Source organism: Entelurus aequoreus, linkage group LG18 (assembly GCF_033978785.1).
Source record: "Entelurus aequoreus isolate RoL-2023_Sb linkage group LG18, RoL_Eaeq_v1.1, whole genome shotgun sequence".
Classification (NCBI taxonomy): domain Eukaryota; kingdom Metazoa; phylum Chordata; class Actinopteri; order Syngnathiformes; family Syngnathidae; genus Entelurus; species Entelurus aequoreus.
This window is the reverse complement of record NC_084748.1, coordinates 50918103-50938692: the sequence shown is the minus strand read 5'-3', so window position 1 is coordinate 50938692 and position 20590 is coordinate 50918103. Positions and strand designations below refer to the sequence as shown.

The following is a 20590-nucleotide window of genomic DNA, read 5'->3' as shown; positions in this document are numbered from 1 at the left end:
TTACATGTTGTATACAATATGCCATGTTGTATTTCATGTTGTTTACATGTTGTATACAGTATGTCATGTTGTATTTCATGTTGTATTTCATGTTGTTTACATGTTGTATACAATATGCCATGTTGTATTTCATGTTGTTTACTAGGGGTCTAAGGGTATCTGTATTTGTATTGAACCGTTTCGGTTCGGTTCGTAGGTGTACCGAACGAGTTTCCACATGAACATATTATGTAGCCGCCTCCACTTCCTTCTGCCTCTGTCTCTGTCAGTCCTCTACACAGCACCCAGCATTGTCCCACCCACACAACCATCTGATTGGTTACAAACAGAGCGATAACAGCCAATCAGCAGTGCGTGTTCAGAGCAGTAACAGCCAATCAGCAGTGAGTATTCAGAGCGCATGGAGTCAGTGCTTAGCGTTTAGCAGGTAATCATCAGGTTGCGGACTCTCCCCAGATTAAAATAAACACCTCCCAGTCAACGACTAGTAACATCACTATGAGCCCGTTGACCTTCTAGAAATATAAAATGCAGCTCAGCTCACTCACAGTCCTGGCTTGAGGTGAAGGCTTAATCGCTTTTAGCGTAACGTTAGCTCATTTTGCGGGGTGTGTGTGTGTGTGTGTGTGTGTGTGTGTGTGTGTGTGTGTGTGTTACAGACAGCAAAGCCCTGTCTGTCTGTTATTTCACTTGACCTTTTTCTGTGTTGATTGAGCTGTGTTGAAGCAGCAAAAAGGACATTATGTTAAATGAAAAGTTTCTGTCTCTGATAGTTGATATAATAATGTAAGTGCATCATTAAGCCTACATGAACTCCATGGTGTTCAGGGATGAATAGTCTCTCCTATTGCTATTGTACTATTTTTTCAGCTATAGTTACATTAATCATTAGTAATGGAGCAGCCTAGTTTTGAATGGCAGGGTCCCTGCTGTCACATATTGATAAAAATATAAAATTGACATAATAAATCAACTACAGGCTTCCCAAATGCTGTAATAAATTAAGCATGATGAGTTGACTTGAAACTGTTTAATGTTGCACTTTTTATATGTAGAAGAAAAGTTTTGTCATTTTATTTAATGTGAGCAACAACTTGAGGCAGTTTAATGTTGATTAACGTGGGCAGAATTATTATAGTGTTCCCAATGTTAAAAGGATAAAGCAATTGTCTACAAATTTGGTAAATAAATAACCTAAAAATGTATATTTTGTTGTTTTCTTACTGTACCGAAAATGAACCGAACCGTGACCTCTAAACCGAGGTACGTACCGAACCGAAATTTTTGTGTACCGTTACACCCCTATTGTTTACATGTTGTATACAATATGTCATGTTGTATTTCATGTTGTATATAATATGTCATGTTGTATGTCATGTTGTATATAATATGTCATGTTGTATTTCATGTTGTATATAATATGTCATGTTGTATTTCATGTTGTATATAATATGTCATGTTGTATGTCATGTTGTATGCAATATGTCATCTCAGGGCATTCAATCGATCACAACTGGACTGTTTGGTTTGTCTTGTAAGACTTTTCACCTTTCATCCGAGTAGACTTCTTCAGTTCATGATCATAGACTTAGATTGTTCAGATCTAGTCTTAGACTTAGACTGTTCAGATCTAGTCCAGCAGCTGGTGCCAAGACCCCAAATGTTTTAACCAAAACAAAACAGGTGTGTGCCTGGGCAAGGATGGTTTCTCCCTATTGTAGTGAGAAAAACAACCGTTGAGATGCAAAAGAGCAATCCTACTTTCAAAGCCAACAACAGTCGTTAGCATTGAAGTATTGTGTGGCAGAACCATGGCTGTGGATCCACTACTACCAGTTCCAAATAGTCAGAATCTTCCTTGTTAGCATTGAAGTATTGTGTAGCAGAACCATGGCTGTGGATCCACTACTACCAGTTCCAAATAGTCAGAATCTTCTTTGTTAGCATTGAAGTATTGTGTAGCAGAACCATGGCTGTGGATCCACTACTACCAGTCCTACATAGTCAGAATCTTCCTTGTTAGCATTGAAGTATTGTGTGGCAGAACCATGGCTGTGGATCCACTACTACCAGTTCCAAATAGTCAGAATCTTCCTTGTTAGCATTGAAGTATTGTGTAGCAGAACCATGGCTGTGGATCCACTACTACCAGTCCTACATAGTCAGAATCTTCCTTGTTAGCATTGAAGTATTGTGTAGCAGAACCATGGCTGTGGATCCACTACTACCAGTCCTAAATAGTCAGAATCTTCCTTGTTAGCATTGAAGTATTGTGTAGCAGAACCATGGCTGTGGATCCACTACTACCAGTCCTAAATAGTCAGAATCTTCCTTGTTAGCATTGAAGTATTGTGTGGCAGAACCATGGCTGTGGATCCACTACTACCAGTCCTAAATAGTCAGAATCTTCCTTGTTAGCATTGAAGTATTGTGTGGCAGAACCATGGCTGTGGATCCACTACTACCAGTCCTAAATAGTCAGAATATTCCTTGTTAGCATTGAAGTATTGTGCGGCAGAACCATGGCTGTGGATCCACTAGTACCAGTCCTAAATAGTCAGAATATTCCTTGTTAGCATTGAAGTATTGTGTGGCAGAACCATGGCTGTGGATCCACTACTACCAGTCCTAAATAGTCAGAATCTTCCTTGTTAGCATTGAAGTATTGTGTAGCAGAACCATGGCTGTGGATCCACGAGTGCCAGTCCTAAATAGTCAGAATCTTCCTTGTTAGCATTGAAGTATTGTGTAACAGAACCATGGCTGTGGGTCCACTACTACCAGTCCTAAATAGTCAGAATCCCCCATGTTAGCATTCCATTCAGTTGTAAACAAATGTCATCCTGGTCACCTTCTGTAAGCAGAATGTTTCTAACTCCTGTTATTTGTTGGAGGCTAAATTGCAGAGTCTCTTAGGAATTGTTGAAAGGACAGTGTTGTATGTGGGAGACAGGTGGTGTCGCAAACCACCTCCTCTGTTCCATCCTTCCTCAATGTCCACAATGTGTACATGTTTGTTGTCAAAGGAGTGCTGTTTGTCCCTGAGGTGCGAGCAGACATCTGAGTCTAGACCTGAAGACTTTGCCCGTCTATGTTGTGCCATGTGTCGTCTTAGTGGTTGTTTTGTTTCCACTATATATAAATCATTACACTGGATAGCATACACCAGCTTGTTTTTGTGGGTGTGGGGTGTCCGGTCTTTAGGATGCAGCAGTCTCTGTCTCAGGGTGGTGTGAAGTGTACTGGGATGTTGTGTTGGTTCAACATTCCTCTCACATAGACCTGATCCACATGGTATGACAATATGTCACCTTTGTCCTCCTCATCATCAACTCTGTTCTTCTTATTTCTGGAACTGGATGCACTTTTCACAAACCACCAGCTGGGGGAACCACAAGTTTTGAGGGCTTCCTTCAAATTCCAATGCTCTTTCTTTTTGGCCTGTGGGCCGGTAGGAACATGATCAGATCTGTGTTGTTCTTTGAATTTGGCCTGTGGGCCAGTAGGAAGATGATCAGATCTGTGTTGTTCTTTGACTTCAACCTGTGGGCCAGTAGGAAGATAATCAGCTCTGTGTTGTTCTTTGAATTTGGCCTGTGGGCCAGTAGGAAGATGATCAGATCTGTGTTGTTCTTTGACTTCAACCTGTGGACCGGTAGGAAGATGATCAGATCCGTGTTGTTCTTTGACTTCCAACTTGTGGGCCGTTAGGAAGATGATCAGATCTGTGTTGTTCTTTGACTTGAACCTGTGGACCGGTAGGAAGATGATCAGATCTGTGTTGTTCTTTGACTTCAACCTGTGGACCGGTAGGAAGATGATCAGATCTGTGTTGTTCTTTGACTTCCAACTTGTGGGCCGGTAGGAAGATGATCAGATCTGTGTTGTTCTTTGACTTCAACCTGTGGACCGGTAGGAAGATGATCAGATCTGTGTTGTTCTTTGACTTCAACCTGTGGACCGGTAGGAAGATGATCAGATCTGTTGTAGGGTCCTGATGACGCCCAGTTGGTGCTCCAGTGGGTGGTGGGAGTCAAAACGTAGGTATTGATGAGTATGTGTGGTTTTTCAGTAAACCCTGACATGAAGGCCCCCGTTTTCTCCAATGTGGACATCCCAGTCCAAAAAAGGCAACTTCCTGTCACGTGTGAACTTGTTTTATTTTGTCACAAAAAGTTAGTAGTTTTCCCAGTCTTCTCATCTTTACGTAACACTTATTCTGTAATACAAATTGTTACTACTTTCACATTTCTTGACTGATTAAAGAAATTCCAACGCCAACCCAATCAGTACAATCCAAGGAATCGTGCTGTGTCCCGTAATTCACAAAATTTCCGATTTCCCCAAATTTCCAGGAAATTTCCAATTGTATTGAATAGTTTTTTTTGAAGTTCAACAAGTCCCACATTTCTTACCCTATTCAAACCATTCCACCCATGGACATTCCTGGAATTCCAGGATTACCAGGAATTTCCCCCCATTGAAGATGTATGGGCATAACACAAACGTCGACATGTCCCACTTTTCTCTACAGATTTCAACTCTTTGAAAGTCATTTGCTCTCGTTAGTCAACATCTAACATCCTTCTCAGATCATTTAACACTTTTTTTTCCCGCGTATTTGGCACCTGTGCACCATACAGTCAGATAACTTAGTGCTTGACTAATTTTGCAACTGTTTACCCCAGAGTCATATAAGTTGGCACGTTACATGTGCTAACTGTTAACACGCTGGTGTGGCTTTTTTTTTGCCATTTTCACGGGCGTACACTTTGTTGTCATCAAACTTTGCACGTGACACATGCTAACGGTTAGCATGCTGACCATAGACATGTTCTAAGGGTACGCAGCATGCAGCGCTACTGCCTACTGGCGCTGACGAGACGTGGGGCCGCCATCTTGGAGTGGTGATCAGTGCAATTCATTTGGCAGGAGCAATGAACTGTCAGCGCATTTAATTAATCTTACCTCACTGAATACCACTGATTTTCACACGCTTTTTTGTCATACGTGTAGCTATGATAAAGGACACGTTTTATTATTCATAGTTTGCTTAACAGTAATAGAATATTCTTATATGCTGTAAGTGACCAGACGTCCGAGATCAAAACTGGGAATATAATCCCAGAGAAGGGGGAAAAAAACGGTCAGCTATTTTTAAATTGAAGAAACAATATGATTAGGTTATATATACATGCGTATATCCTACATAAACAATGTATGAATACATTATATATCTTATAGACTGTATCTCTGTTGCTGCAGCAGCAGAGAGTTTATTCTGTCTTGACACTTTGTATTGATATTTTCTATTACATTCTTCCCTTATATGATAATGTTTACAGTGATTGTTTTATATGTATTTTTAATGTATGTCGCTTTGGATAAAAGCCTCTGCCAAATACTTCAACATAAACATATGTAAACACCTGAAAGTCTTTATATCAGCTAAAACCACCAATCTGTTTCACTAGATTCAGAATAAAACCAAATTCTGTCTTACAATCTTTATCTTCATCATTTATTTCAACTTTATGTTATTCAAGTATGACAATTTTAAATGTAATTCATTTAATTGACAAGCAATTCTGTTATGGTCATTCTCTTGTTTGCTAGCGGCTAGGATTTCAGTACTATTGAAGATATTTGCTCCTTCTCAACTCTGTGGTAATATTCTTTTCACAAAATACAACCATTAATACGTTAAAGGCCTACTGAAATGACATTTTTTTATTTAAACGGGGATAGCAGATCTATGTGTCATACTTGATCATTTCGCGATATTGCCATATTTTTGCTGAAAGGATTTAGTAGAAAAAACGACGATAAAATTTGCAACTTTTGGTCGCTAATAAAAAAGCCTTGCCTGTACCAGAAGAAGCGTGACGTCACAGGAGGAAGGGCTCCTCAAATTTGCACATTGTTTACACCAGCAGCGAGAGAGATTCGAACCGAGAAAGCAACGATTACCCCATTAATTTGAGCGAGGATGAAAGATTTGTGGATGAGGTACGTGAGAGTGAAGGACTAGATTGCAGTGCAGGACGTATCTTTTTTGCTCTGACCGTAACTTAGGTACAAGCTGGCTCATTGGATTCCACACTTTCTCCTTTTTCTATTGTGGATCACGGATTTGTATTTTAAACCACCTGGGATACTATATCCTCTTGAAAATGAGAGTCGAGAACACGAAATGGACATTCACAGTGACTTTTATCTCCACGACAATACATCGGCGAAACACTTTAGCTACGGAGCTAACGTGATAGCATCGGGCTCAAATGCAGATAGAAACAAAAGAAATAAATCCCTGACTGGAAGGATAGACAGAAGATCAACAATACTATTAAACCATGGACATGTAAATACACGGTTAATGCTTTCCAGCTTGGCGAAGCTTAACAATGCTGTTGCTAACGACGCCATTGAAGCTAACTTAGCAACGGGACCTCACAGAGCTATGATAAAAACATTAGCGCTCCACCTACGCCAGCCCTCATCTGCTCATCAACACCTGTGCTCACCTGCGTTCCAGCAATCGACGGAAGGACGAAGGACTTCACCCGATCGTCGATGCGGTCGGCGGCTAGCGGCGGCGAGCGCGTCTGCTATCCAAGTCAAAGTCCTCCTGGTTGTGTTGCTACAGCCAGCCGCTAATACACCGATCCCACCTACAGCTTTCTTCTTTGCAGTCTTCATTGTTCATTAAACAAATTGCAAAAGATTCACCAACACAGATGTCCAAAATTATGCCATGAAAACAGAGCTTTTTTGTATTGGATTCAATGGTGTTCGAATACTTCCGTTTAACTAGTGACGTCACGCGCATACGTCATCATACATAGACCTTTTCAAGCGGAAGTTTAGCGGGAAATTTAAAATGTCACTTTATAAGTTAACCCGGCCGTATTGGCAGGTGTTGCAATGTTAAGATGTCATCATTGATATATAAACTATCAGACTGCGTGGTCGCTAGTAGTGGCTTTCAGTAGGCCTTTAATGTTAAATCTTACTTGGGAAAAGTAATCCCCCGATTCCTATTTTTAACAGTCCGCTCATTTGAGCAGGAAAACGCTGAACACCATCTTTGTTTTCTACCTGTCAACTGTCAGTTTAGCATCTTTGTTTTCTACCTGTCAACTGTCAGTTTAGCATCTTTGTTTTCTACCTGTCAACTGTCAGTTTAGCATCTTTGTTTTCTACCTGTCAACTGTCAGTTTAGCATCTTTGTTTTCTACCTGTCAACTGTCAGTTTAGCATCTTTGTTTTCTACCTGTCAACTGTCAGTTTAGCATCTTTGTTTTCTACCTGTCAACTGTCACTTTAGCATCTTTGTTTTCTACCTGTCAACTGTCAGTTTAGCATCTTTGTTTTCTACCTGTCAACTGTCACTTTAGCATCTTTGTTTTCTACCTGTCAACTGTCAGTTTAGCATCTTTGTTTTCTACCTGTCAACTGTCAGTTTAGGCTGTTCGCCGGCTCCTCATCACCACCTCAAGATGGCGGCCCAATTTCTCGTGTCACAGCAGCCAATGCTGCATCTACTTATAAGATGCTAATCGCTAGCATGCTAACATTGGCATTTCAGTTCGGCTTGCGCATATCTGTGGCTCGTGCGTTTCAAAGATCGAATCACATATTGTTATTGATGTTTATAAATTGTTGTTTTTATTGCTTTATTTATTTTCTTATGATACTGTTCTGAGCCTTTGATTTATTTTGTACAATTTTCCATTTTGTCTTATTAGTGCACTTTCATTTTTGAAGTTGTTTGTGATTTATTGTTATGTCAATTGATGGACCACAGCTGTGACTATTAGCGCTTCACTTCCTGTTGAGAATTGCACACTGACAAAGACATTTTCAAAACCGGTCTTTGTTTGGTAGTTTGTATTAAAATGATAAGAAGGACACGGGTGTTGCTGCCTTGCTTTTTCTTTTTCTATAAATTGTTCAAGGGCACAGAACTTTGACCTTCCTGTAAACTCAGTCATTTCCCGCCTCCAAGTTGCCTAGGTGAACATTGCAGCATCCACTCCATAACCTGCTGGTTTATGGAACATTTGGGTGTGCTCCACTCTTACCAAACAAGTCAATTGTCAAGTTGAAGGAGTTAGGAGTGTTTGTTTGTAATGAAGCTCACCTTCTGCTGCTCCTGCTTGAGTGCAGATGTTTTTCCTGCCTTAAAGCAGCTTGCTTGTCACCGTTAATGAAGCCATTGAAGGAAAAGGTGTTGTGATTAAATGTCGTCACCCAGGATAAACGTCTGCGCAGCGGGGATCAGATCTTATGTATCGGCGACACAGACCTGGCTGGCATGAACAGCGAGCAGGTAGCGCAGGTGAGATCTACCTTTTTGTCAAGACATTTTTACATTGTATTTGTCATTGATTTATTTATGGTCTTGGCTCAGGTGCTGCGAAACGCCGGCAGCAAGGTGAAGCTCCTCATCGCCAGGGACAACCTGACCTCTCCCGTCCTCAGCCAGGAGTCCCTGGATGGCAACGTGTGTTAGCCATGATATTCTTCAATCACTCCATGAGAATTGTCCTTAAACACCATTCTATGTCCCCTGCAGGTCAGTGACTTCAACCATGACTACGAGTTCAGCGTGCAGTTCAGTAAAAACAGCAGGGGGCTGGGCTTAACCATCTCCAGCTACATCGGCCACCTCAACTCAGGTAATATTCATAGACAAAATGACCTGAACTCAGGTAATATTCATAGACAAAATGACCTGAACTCAGGTAATATTCATAGACAAAATGACCGGAACTCAGGTAATATTCGTAGCTACTGGACAAAATGACCTGAACTCAGGTAATATTCATAGACAAAATGACCTGAACTCAGGTAATATTCATAGCTACTGGACAAAATGACCTGAACTCAGGTAATATTCATAGACAAAATGACCTAAACTCAGGTAATACCTCATAGCTACTGGACAAAATGACCTAAACTCAAGTAATATTCATAGCTACTGGACAAAATGACCTGAACTCAGGTAATATTCATAGCTACTGGACAAAAGGACCTGAACTCAGGTAATATTCATAGACAAAAGGACCTAAACTCAGGTAATACCTCATAGCTACTGGACAACATGACCTAAACTCAGGTAATATTCATAGACAAAATGACCTGAACTCAGGTAATATTCATAAACAAAATGACCTGAACTCAGGTAATATTCATAGACAAAATGACCTGAACTCAGGTAATATTCATAGACAAAATGACCTGAACTCAGGTAATATTCATAGCTACTGGACAAAATGACCTAAACTCAGGTAATATTCATAGATACTGGACAAAATGACCTGAACTCAGGTAATATTCATAGATACTGGACAAAATGACCTAAACTCAGGTAATATTCATAGACAAAATGACCTAAACTCAGGTAATATTCATAGCTACTGGACAAAATGACCTGAACTCAGGTAATATTCATAGACAAAATGACCTGAACTCAGGTAATATTCATAGCTACTGGACAAAATGACCTGAACTCAGGTAATATTCATAGACAAAATGACCTAAACTCAGGTAATATTCATAGCTACTGGACAAAATGACCTGAACTCAGGTAATATTCATAGACAAAATGACCTGAACTTAGGTAATATTCATAGACAAAATGACCTAAACTCAAGTAATATTCATAGCTACTGGACAAAATGACCTAAACTCAGGTAATATTCATAGACAAAATGACCTGAACTCAGGTAATATTCATAGCTACTGGACAAAATGACCTGAACTCAGATAATATTCATAACTACTGGACAAAATGACCTGAACTCAGGTAATATTCATAGACAAAATGACCTAAACTCAAGTAATATTCATAGCTACTGGACAAAATGACCTGAACTCAGGTAATATTCATAGACAAAATGACCTAAACTCAGGTAATATTCGTAGCTACTGGACAAAAGGACCTGAACTCAGGTAATATTCATAGACAAAATGACCTGAACTCAGGTAATATTCATAGACAAAATGACCTGAACTCAGGTAATATTCATAGACAAAATGACCTGAACTCAGGTAATATTCATAGCTACTGGACAAAATGACCTGAACTCGGGTAATATTCATAGAAAAAATGACCTGAACTCAGGTAATATTCATAGACAAAATGACCTGAACTCAGGTAATATTCATAAACAAAATGACCTGAACTCAGGTAATATTCATAAACAAAATGACCTGAACTCAGGTAATATTCATAGATACTGGACAAAATGACCTAAACTCAGGTAATATTCATAGACAAAATGACCTGAACACAGGTAATATTCATAGCTACTGGACAAAATGACCTAAACTCAGGTAATATTCATAGCTACTGGACAAAATGACCTGAACTCAGGTAATATTCATAGACAAAATGACCTGAACTCAGGTAATATTCATAGATACTGGACAAAATGACCTGAACTCAGGTAATATTCATAGCTACTGGACAATGTGAGTGTGTTTGTGTCCTGGTCTTCAGTGTACAGTGCTGGGGTGACGGTGAAGAGCATCGTGAAGGGCAGTACTGTGGACCAGGATGGACAGATCCACGTTGGCGACATCATACTCTCTGTAAGTCATCAAGTATTTACACACATCTGTAAAGTTGACTCATTTCCCCCTTGAGAAATCATCTAAACACAAATAAACCCACGTTGGGGCAAAAGAAAAATGGAAATTGGGGTTAGAGTACTCAAATTTTTACTTAAGTAAGAGTAATGTTACTTATAATCTGTAATAAAAAAAATAAAAAATAATCTGTAATAATAATGAACTATTAGTTTTGTGTTTTCTAATAATGCAACAAAAAAAGGCCAAAGACACACCTTTTTAATCAGGCTTTTTACTAATCATCATAATCAACATTCCTCCATAAAATAGACAAAAAACTCTGATATGTGTTTGTATTCCTTAAAAGATTAATTCTAGCCAAACATTTAATAAAGTCAAATACAAATAAACCCGCGTTGGGGCAAAAGGAAAATGGAAATTGTGGGTAGAGTACTCAAATATTTACTCAAATAAGAGTACTTTTACTTTAGAGCGTAGTGTCAAATGCAAAAAATAATTGGTAATACAAAATAATCTGTAATAATAATGAACTATTAGTTTTGGCTAGACTCACCTTTTTAATCAGTTCATTTACTAATCATCATAAACACAATTCCTCCATAAATTAGATAAACAGCTCTGATATTTTTCTACATTACTTAAAAGAAAACTGGTTTTGTTTAATAAAATTCTACCAAAACATTTAATAAAGTCAAATCCAAATAAGGCAAGAAGAAAAGTATCCAACACTTCTCTTTTCTAAACTGTGTGATTTATCTGAGTGACTGCGCAGGACAGATTTGATAAAAAAAATTAGTTTAGATTTTTTTTTTTTTAATGGATTAAGAATCGTAACAAATAAAAATTGCGATTCATTCGAAAATCTTTTTTTTGACACCCTAGTAGACATACTGTATGTGTGGGTTGTTTGTCCTACATTAGAATAAGCTATAACATAATATGTAAAGCATAAGTATGAGTCATATAATATTATTATTATCAAGAATGTGAGTGAGTGCTTGGCAAGTAGTCCTATAATAATGTAGTCCTATAATAATGTAGTACCATCTCCACTTTCCCAGCAATGTTAGCCCACATCTGCTTGGTGTTGCTCCTCTACATGTATTGTCTTCTACCCTGAAGAAGGCACACACACCCCAAAGTAGAAAAGTCTGGGAACAAAGAACCAAAATAAATGTCTCAAACAAATAGTTCTCCTGGCACATGGTTCCACATTTAAGTCGCATCCAAGTCCAAGTCCACTTGTTTAATTTGAAGTGGGGTTGGCCAAGGTCCTACGAGCAGGTTCTCCTGGTTCCAGCAGCCTTGAAGACATCTGCTGGTGGTTCATCATGTAATGTTTGGACACCTCTGTTCTCCCACAAGAACTGTCTTCTAGGCTTTTCTCCAACTCCCTTTACAAACCACTTGCAGTGTAGGAACTAGGGTGGTCCCCATACCAATATGTTGGTACCAATACCAGCATTTATTTACATACTTTTCCATACTTTTCTAAATAAAGTAGACCACAAAAAATGTCATTATTGTAACAAAAAATGTTAGTGTAGATGAAACATATGTTTATTATTGTCATTTAGTCCTTAAATAAAATAGACAACTTGTCTTGTAGTAGTAAGTAAACAAACAAAGACTCCTAATTAGTCTGCTGACGTATGCAGTAACATATTGTGTCATTTATACACCTATTATTTTCTACACATTATGAGGGACAAACTGTAAAAATGTATTAATAATCTACTTGTTCATTTACTGTTAATATCTGCTTACTTTCTCTTTGAACATGTTCTATCTACACTTCTGTTAAAATGTAATAAGCACTTATTCTTCTCTTCTTTGATACTTGACATTAGTTTTGGATGATACCACACATTTAGGTATCGATCCGATACCAAGTAGTTGCAGGATCATACAATAAAATATCATACCCAATAAACCAATAATAATATGGTTAAAAATACTGATGTAAAGGGTAGGTGTCACGCTGTTTTCTGTTTTAACATGTTCTATCTACACTTCTGTTCAAATGTAATAATCACTTATTCTTCTCTTCTTTGATACTTGACATTAGTTTTGGATGATACCACACATTTGGGTATGGCTCTGATACCAAGTAGTTACAGGATCATACATTGGTCATATTCAAAGTCCTCATGTGTCCAGAGACATATTTACTGACTTTATAAACATAGTATACATTTTTAAAAAAGGAAAAAAAAATTGTGATGATAAAATATATCGATGTAATCATAGTAGTATCGACTAGATACGCTCCTGTACTTGATAGCATCACAGTGGATGTCAGGTGTAGATCCACCCATAGGATTTGTTTACATTCAGGAGTGCTAGCTTGCTGTTATTGATGAGCTATTGTATCCTCCTACGGTGTGTAGTGAAGCATGTTTAGCTATTCCTCGTCCTCCAGTGATTATGCTACTTGTAAGAAATGGACTTTATTTGTCGCCATGGAGACGAGGATTAGTGATTTAGAAGTAGCTAAAACACTGCCGACTAGCTAGCCATGTCTGAAAGCAGCTCTTCCTGAGGGTGTTTCCGTGTTATAACTTCACCTTTATCTTTACTTTTTACACCAAAATGCGTCCATTCTCCCTTTTCTGTCTACACACTGTGTCTGCTTGTAAGTACTCTGTGTGTGTGCGCTGCCCAACATGCTCCTCTGCTCGTAAAACCAGCAATGTCATGCCCGTTAAAAAAAAAAGAAGGAAAAAACGGGGAATTGGTACTTTTCAGAGTATCGTACCATGTTTGATTCCTTAGTACCACCATACTATACTAGTACCGTACAACCCTAGTAGGAACGCAGGGTCATCAGTGCTGAAGCCACGTTGAGTGAGTGCCACTTGTGTGCGAGACACATGATAAATGCAAAGAGGCGATGTGAAATATTGATAGAGGATGAAACATTGAAGAGTTCCTGCAGAGTTGTGATGGATGTAGAACTGGAGGCCATCCACTAGGGATATTGTGTATTCTTTTAGCACGTGGAAACATGATCTTGAAAGCAACTGGTCCCCAACCAATCCAGGGAGGCTCAAGTGATGGCAAGTTGTGGAAGCGTTTGACTTAGTTGGGGCGTGTTAGTCTTTCTGCTCACTTGAATTCATCTCAGGACGTTCAATCCATCACAAGTGGACAAAGCATAGGAGTTACCATAATTTCCGGACTATAAGCCGCTACTTTTCCCCCTCGTTCTGGTCCCTGCGGCTTAAACAAGGGTGCGGCTTATATACGGCCTGTTCTTCTCCGACACCGACGAAGAGGATTTGGGTGGTTTTAGTACGCAGGAGGAAGACGATGACACAATGATTAAAGACTGACTTTTCATATACCGGTAGGCTGGTTATTTTGATAACGTACAGGCGAGCACTTTGTATTACTTTGCACCGTTGTATTATTTGTACGAATGCTGTTCGCCATGTCAAAGATGTGAAAGTTTGATTGAAAGATTTATTGTTAATAAATGGGATGCTTTGCGTTCCCAAACAGTCATCTCTGTCCCGACAATCCCCTCCGTGGTAGCAGGAACCCCTATATACTACGCTAATTACACATCAAAACCCTGCGGCTTATAGTCGGGTGCGGCTTATATATGGAGCAATCTGTATTTTCCCCTAAATTTAGCTGGTGCGGCTTATATATGGAGCAATCTGTATTTTCCCCTAAATTTAGCTGGTGCGGCTTATATATGGAGCAATCTGTATTTTCCCCTAAATTTAGCTGGTGCGGCTTATATATGGAGCAATCTGTATTTTCCCCTAAATTTAGCTGGTGCGGCTTATAGTAGGGTGCGGCTTATATATGGATCAATCTGTATTTTCCCCTAAATTTAGCTGATGCGGCTTATAGTCAGGTGCGGCTTATATATGGATCAATCTGTATTTTCCCCTAAATTTAGCTGGTGCGGCTTATAGTCAGGTGCGGCTTATATATGGATCAATCTGTATTTTCCCCTAAATTTAGCTGGTGCGGCTTATAGTCGGATGCGGCTTATATATGGAGCAATCTGTATTTTCCCCTAAATTTAGCTGGTGCGGCTTATAGTCGGGTGCGGCTTATATATGGATCAATCTGTATTTTCCCCTAAATTTAGCTGATGCGGCTTATAGTCAGGTGCGGCTTATATATGGATCAATCTGTATTTTCCCCTAAATTTAGCTGATGCGGCTTATAGTCAGGTGCGGCTTATATGTGGATCAATCTGTATTTTCCCCTAAATTTAGCTGGTGCGGCTTATAGTCGGGTGCGGCTTATATATGGAGCAATCTGTATTTTCCCCTAAATTTAGCTGGTGCGGCTTATAGTGGGGTGCGGCTTATATATGGATCAATCTGTATTTTCCCCTAAATTTAGCTGATGCGGCTTATAGTCAGGTGCGGCTTATATATGGATCAATCTGTATTTTCCCCTAAATTTAGCTCGTGCGGCTTATAGCCAGGTGCGGCTTATATATGGATCAATCTGTATTTTCCCCTAAATTTAGCTGGTGCGGCTTATAGTCAGGTGCGGCTTATATATGGATCAATCTGTATTTTCCCCTAAATTTAGCTGGTGCGGCTTATAGTCGGGTGCGGCTTATATATGGAGCAGTCTGTATTTTCCCCTAAATTTAGCTGGTGCGGCTTATAGTCGGGTGCGGCTTATATATGGATCAATCTGTATTTTCCCCTAAATTTAGCTGGTGCGGCTTATAGTCGGGTGCGGCTTATATATGGAGCAGTCTGTATTTCCCCCTGAATTTAGCTGGTGCGGTTTATAGTCAGGTGCGGCTTATAGTCCGGAAATTACGCTAATAATGAAGCTCCTCACTCAAAATACTTGTATCTGAAATGAAATGAATGTTCCAGGCTCTCCAAAAGAAGTACTAATCATGAACATCTGCTGACTTTTGTCCTTCTGCCCCAGCCATGGATGTAACTTCCACATCCTTGTCCGTCTTTATGTCAGTGCTCTCCATCCTCTTCTTCTACCCAGCACACTCACTGTCTTTGGACCCAGGCTGGGAAGAACTAGGGGCCTGATCCACTCAAAGTCTGCGCGTACAAAAACACGTGCAAACTTGACAGCACAGGCAAAACTAAACTTGTGAGCAGAGGATTGCGTCTCTTCAAAGAGCAGAATAAGGAGTGGATCCATTTAGCGCAGACTTGGGCAAATTAATGCGGCCCGTTAAGCTTTTCAATCTGGCCCGCCTGACATTCCCAAATCATTTTTTTACATCTTTAAGATGTAAAGTGTAGCTGCCATTATGATGTGCAGTCATGTTTTCTAATGACCGTAAGTCTTCAACTATACAAACTATACAGAATCGATTCTCATTTTTAAAAAATCGATTTTTTATTTATTTATTTATTTTATTATAATTTTTTTTTTAATGAAACAATCCAACAAAGCAATACACATCAATACCATAACAATGCAATCCAATTCCAAAAGCAAAGCCGAGCCAGCAACACTCAGAACTGCAATAAACAGAGCAATTGAGAGGAGACACAAACACAACAAAACAAAATGAATATTATCAACAACAGTATCAATATTAGTTACAATGTCAACATAGCAGTGATTAAAAATCCCTCATTGACATTATCATTAGACATTTATAAAAAAAAGAACAATAGTGTGACAGTGGCTTACACTTGCATCGCATCTCATAAGCTTGACAACACACTGTGTCCAATATTTTCACAAAGATAAAATAAGTCATATTTTTGCTTCATTTAATAGTTCAAACAAATGTACATTATTGCAATCAGTTGATAAAACATTGTCCTTTACAATTATAAAAGCTTTTTACTCTGCTTGCATGTCAGCAGACTGGGGTAGATCCTGCTGAAATCCTATGTCCATCCATCCATCCATCCATCTTCTTCCGCTTATCCGAGGTCGGGTCGCGGGGGCAGCGGCCTAAGCAGGGAAACCCAGACTTCCCTCTCCCCAGCCACTTGGTCCAGCTCCTCCCGGGGGATCCCGAGGCGTTCCCAGGCCAGCCGGGAGACATAGTCTTCCCAACGTGTCCTGGATCTTCCCCGTGGCCTCCTACCGGTCGGACGTGCCCTAAACACCTCCCTAGGGAGGCGTTCGGGTGGCATCCTGACCAGATGCCCGAACCACCTCATCTGGTTCCTCTCCATGTGGAGGAGCAGCGGCTTTACTTTGAGCTCCTCCCGGATGACAGAGCTTCTCACCCTATCTCTAAGGGAGAGACCCGCCACCCGGTGGAGGAAACTCATTTGGGCCGCTTGTACCCGTGATCTTGTCCTTTCGGTCATAACCCAAAGCTCATGACCATAGGTGAGGATGTGAACGTAGATCGAGCGGTAAATTGAGAGCTTTGCCTTCCGGCTCAGCTCCTTCTTCACCACAACGGATCGATACAGCGTCCGCATTACTGAAGACGCCGCACCGATCCGCCTGTCGATCTCACCATCCACTCTTCCCTCACTCGTGAACAAGACTCCCAGGTACTTGAACTCCTCCACTTGGGGCAGGGTCTCCTCCCCAACCTGGAGATGGCACTCCACCCTTTCCCGGGCGAGAACCATGGACTCGGACTTGGAGGTGCTGATTCTCATCCCAGTCGCTTCACTGCGAACCGATCCAGTGAGAGCTGAAGATCCTGGCCAGATGAAGCCATCAGGACCACATCATCTGCAAAAAGCAGAGACCTAATCCTGCAGCCACCAAACCAGATCCCCTCAACGTCTTGACTGCACCTAGAAGTTCTGTCCATAAAAGTTATGAACAGAATCAGTGACCAAGGGCAGCCTTGGCGGAGTCCAACCCTCACTGGAAACGTGTCCGACTTACTGCCAGCAATGCGGACCAAGCTCTGACACTGATCATACAGGGAGCGGACCACCACAATCAGACAGTCCGATACCTCATACTCTCTGAGCACTCCCCACAGGACTTCCCGAGGGACACGGTCCAATGCCTTCTCCAAGTCCACAAAGCACATGTAGACTGGTTGGGCAAACTCCCATGCACCCTCAAGGACCCTGCCCAGAGTATAGAGCTGGTCCACAGTTCCACGATCAGGACGAAAACCACACTGTTCCTCCTGAATCCGAGGTTGGACTATCCGGCGTAGCCTCCTCTCCAGCACACCCGAATAGACCTTACCGGGAAGGCTGAGGAGTGTGAGCCCACCATAGTTAGAACACACCCTCCAGTTCCCCTTCTTAATGTATTGAATGAATAGAGAATCCTTTTGAATCTGGAAAATATTGTTTTGGAATCGAGAATCGTGTTGTATTGAAAAAAAAATCGATTTTGAATCGAATCGTGACCCCAAGAATCGATATTGAATCGAATCGTGGGACACCCAAAGATTTGCAGCCCTAGTCTCCATGGTGATGCCCTGTATACTAAGCGCTAAATCCTCTTTAAAAGAAGGCAATCTGCAGCACTTTTTAATTGTACATGCAGTCTTGGTAGATCACACGCATCACACCCACTCATAGTACGTGCTATTTTACGGTTTGCACATGCTAATAAGCACATGGTATTTGGATCTTAGTAGATCAGGCCCTAAGTGTTGTATGTCTCGCTATCCAGCTGCTACTAGCTAATGCTATCGAGTGAGACATCGAAAAAAGGAAAATGTTTCAATTTAGAATTTACTTGATTTATCCAAGAGGAATGAACAAATGTGTGCACTCTAAGATAGCAACATTTTATTTAATATTAGTGTGGTTAACTTCTTTTTACACTTGTATAATGTATTTTAAATCTGAACAAATATAGCTGCAAACGAGGCATACTGATGCTATATGTACATACAGCTGGCCTAAATAGCATGTTAGCATGGATTAGCTAGCAGTCATGCGCTGACCAAATATGCCCGATTAGCACTCCACACAAGTCAATAACGTCAACAAAGCTCACCTTTGTGCATTCACGCACAGCATAAAAGGTTTGGTGAACAAAATGAGACAAAGAAGGAGCGGCATGAAAGACGTCTTTCTGTGGCAGCGTCGGAGAAAGTTGCACATGTAAACAAACTGTTGCCTCACAGTCCACACAACTGCGGGGAGTTCAAGGACCGGCGGAATTAGTAGGATAAAATGGTGCTCGCCAAATACTCTCATCAGTGAAGCATGTTTAATATAAACATTGGGATTTTTCCATTTTCACACATTTTTTGTAAAAGCTCCAAGGAGCCACTAGGGTGGTGCTAAAGAGCCGCATGCGTCACCTGTGTGCTCCTCACCTGTGTGTTGACCCCTCCCAGGTGGACGGGGTGAGCCTGCAGGGCTGCAGCGAGCAGCGGGCCATGGAGGTGCTGAGGAGGACCGGCCCTATGGTCCGACTGAGACTCCTGAGGAAGGCGGTGCGTCTCAGCCACATCCTGCCCCCCGTGCCCCCCCTGCACCCCCTGCGCCACTCGCACAGCTTCCAGGAGGGCGACCCCTACAGGGTGGGCCTGAACAGGATCCATGAGACAGGTGGGTGGAGTCATGCCATGGTCTAGCACTCCTCTTAGGACCTGAAGGAAGGAGCACATGTCAGGATGATAATGACACTGCATGCTCTAATCTCTTTTCCACTGGATCGCATTTAGTCATGTGCGATACTGCCGATACCACATCTTCATGCTCTGATATCCATTGTCAAATCAAATAATCCACACTGTTAAGTTAAGTAGCAATGATAGTCACACACACACTAGGTGTGGCGAAAATATTCTCTGCATTTGACATTTGACCCATCACCCTTGATCACCCCCTGGGAGGTAAGGGGAGCAGTGAGCAGCAGCGGTGGCCACGCCTGGGAATCATTTTTGGTGATTCAACCCCCAATCCCAAGCCTTGATGCTGAGTGCCAAGCAGGGAGGTAATGGCTCCCATTTTTATAGTCTTTGGTATGACTCGGCCGGGGTTTGAACTCACAACCTACCCATCTCAGGGCGGGCACTCTAACCACTAGGCCACTGAGTAGGTTCATACTTTAGTCCAAACTTTGGCCACCACATACTGAAAAGTTAAAGTATTTAATGTGTTTTTATTTAAAACATGCTAAAAACAGCTTTGTTTTATAGGTGAGTGAGTATCCATCCATCCATTTTCTACTGCTTGTCCCTTTCGGAGGCGCGGGGGGTGCTGCATTCGTATTATTATTATTTATTACAACATTTGCAACTTTTATGTTTTAATCAGTTAAAGGAGTCACATGTAAAAATGTGCCCAAAAATGGTACTGCAATCATGGCCAAAATAATGTAGTCCCCTCCCCCTCTCCCTGGCTGAGGTTGCCAGGTACACAGCTGGATGGACTGGACTACTCCAAGGAACTTCAAACTTCCACTGTCTCTTACTAGGGGTTGAGGTCTGGGACCATAATAGCTGAATAGACAAGCGTTTTGTCAATAACAAATCTCTAACCAACACAGAAATGAGGCTATTTTCAGGAAGAAGTAGGCCATGCCAGGAAACAAAGACTAAAACCAACTACAACCAACGCTAGCAATAGTTATACTGGTGAAAATAAGCTTAGCAGCCTAATGTATGCCCAAAACTAAAGAGGAGACATTTTACCAAGGTATGCCTATAGGCTACTGTTAAAAAAATTCAGATTGCCATATAACTTGGTACATGTAGTCCACAATATGCACCAATGAGTAATTATTTAATCATGTGATTTGTCAGAGCCATCAAATAAAAAAATGCCAAAGTAATGTGTGAATGAAGCAAAGTAATGTGTAAATAATGTCAATAACTAGATGAACCATCTGTGGCTGTGAAGGGAACACTAGTGAGGTTGTAAATACTGTATAAAGTAGGCTAACCCATGTGGTTCCTGTGGATGTGAACACAATTACTGTAGTGACTAAATAACATAGTGACTGAAACAGACATAGTAATGTGTAAATAATGTCAATAACTAGATGAACCATCTGTGGCTGTGAAGTGAACACTAGTAAGGTTGTAAATACTGTATAGAGTAGGCTAACCCATGTGGTTCCTGTGGATGTG

The 20590-nt window shown here is 40.8% G+C and overlaps 1 protein-coding gene across 2 annotated transcripts in view; it reads left to right on the top strand.

The window, feature by feature from the left end:
• Positions 1–20590, top strand: part of LOC133634244 (multiple PDZ domain protein-like) — a 137801-nt gene that overhangs the window by 17900 nt on the left and 99311 nt on the right. For both annotated transcript variants that reach the window (XM_062027368.1, XM_062027367.1), the window contains exons 7-11: positions 8258–8341; positions 8414–8506; positions 8579–8681; positions 10508–10599; positions 18851–19064. In XM_062027368.1, coding sequence (XP_061883352.1) covers positions 8258–8341; positions 8414–8506; positions 8579–8681; positions 10508–10599; positions 18851–19064 — 586 coding nt within the window. The remainder of the gene's footprint in view (positions 1–8257; positions 8342–8413; positions 8507–8578; positions 8682–10507; positions 10600–18850; positions 19065–20590) is intronic.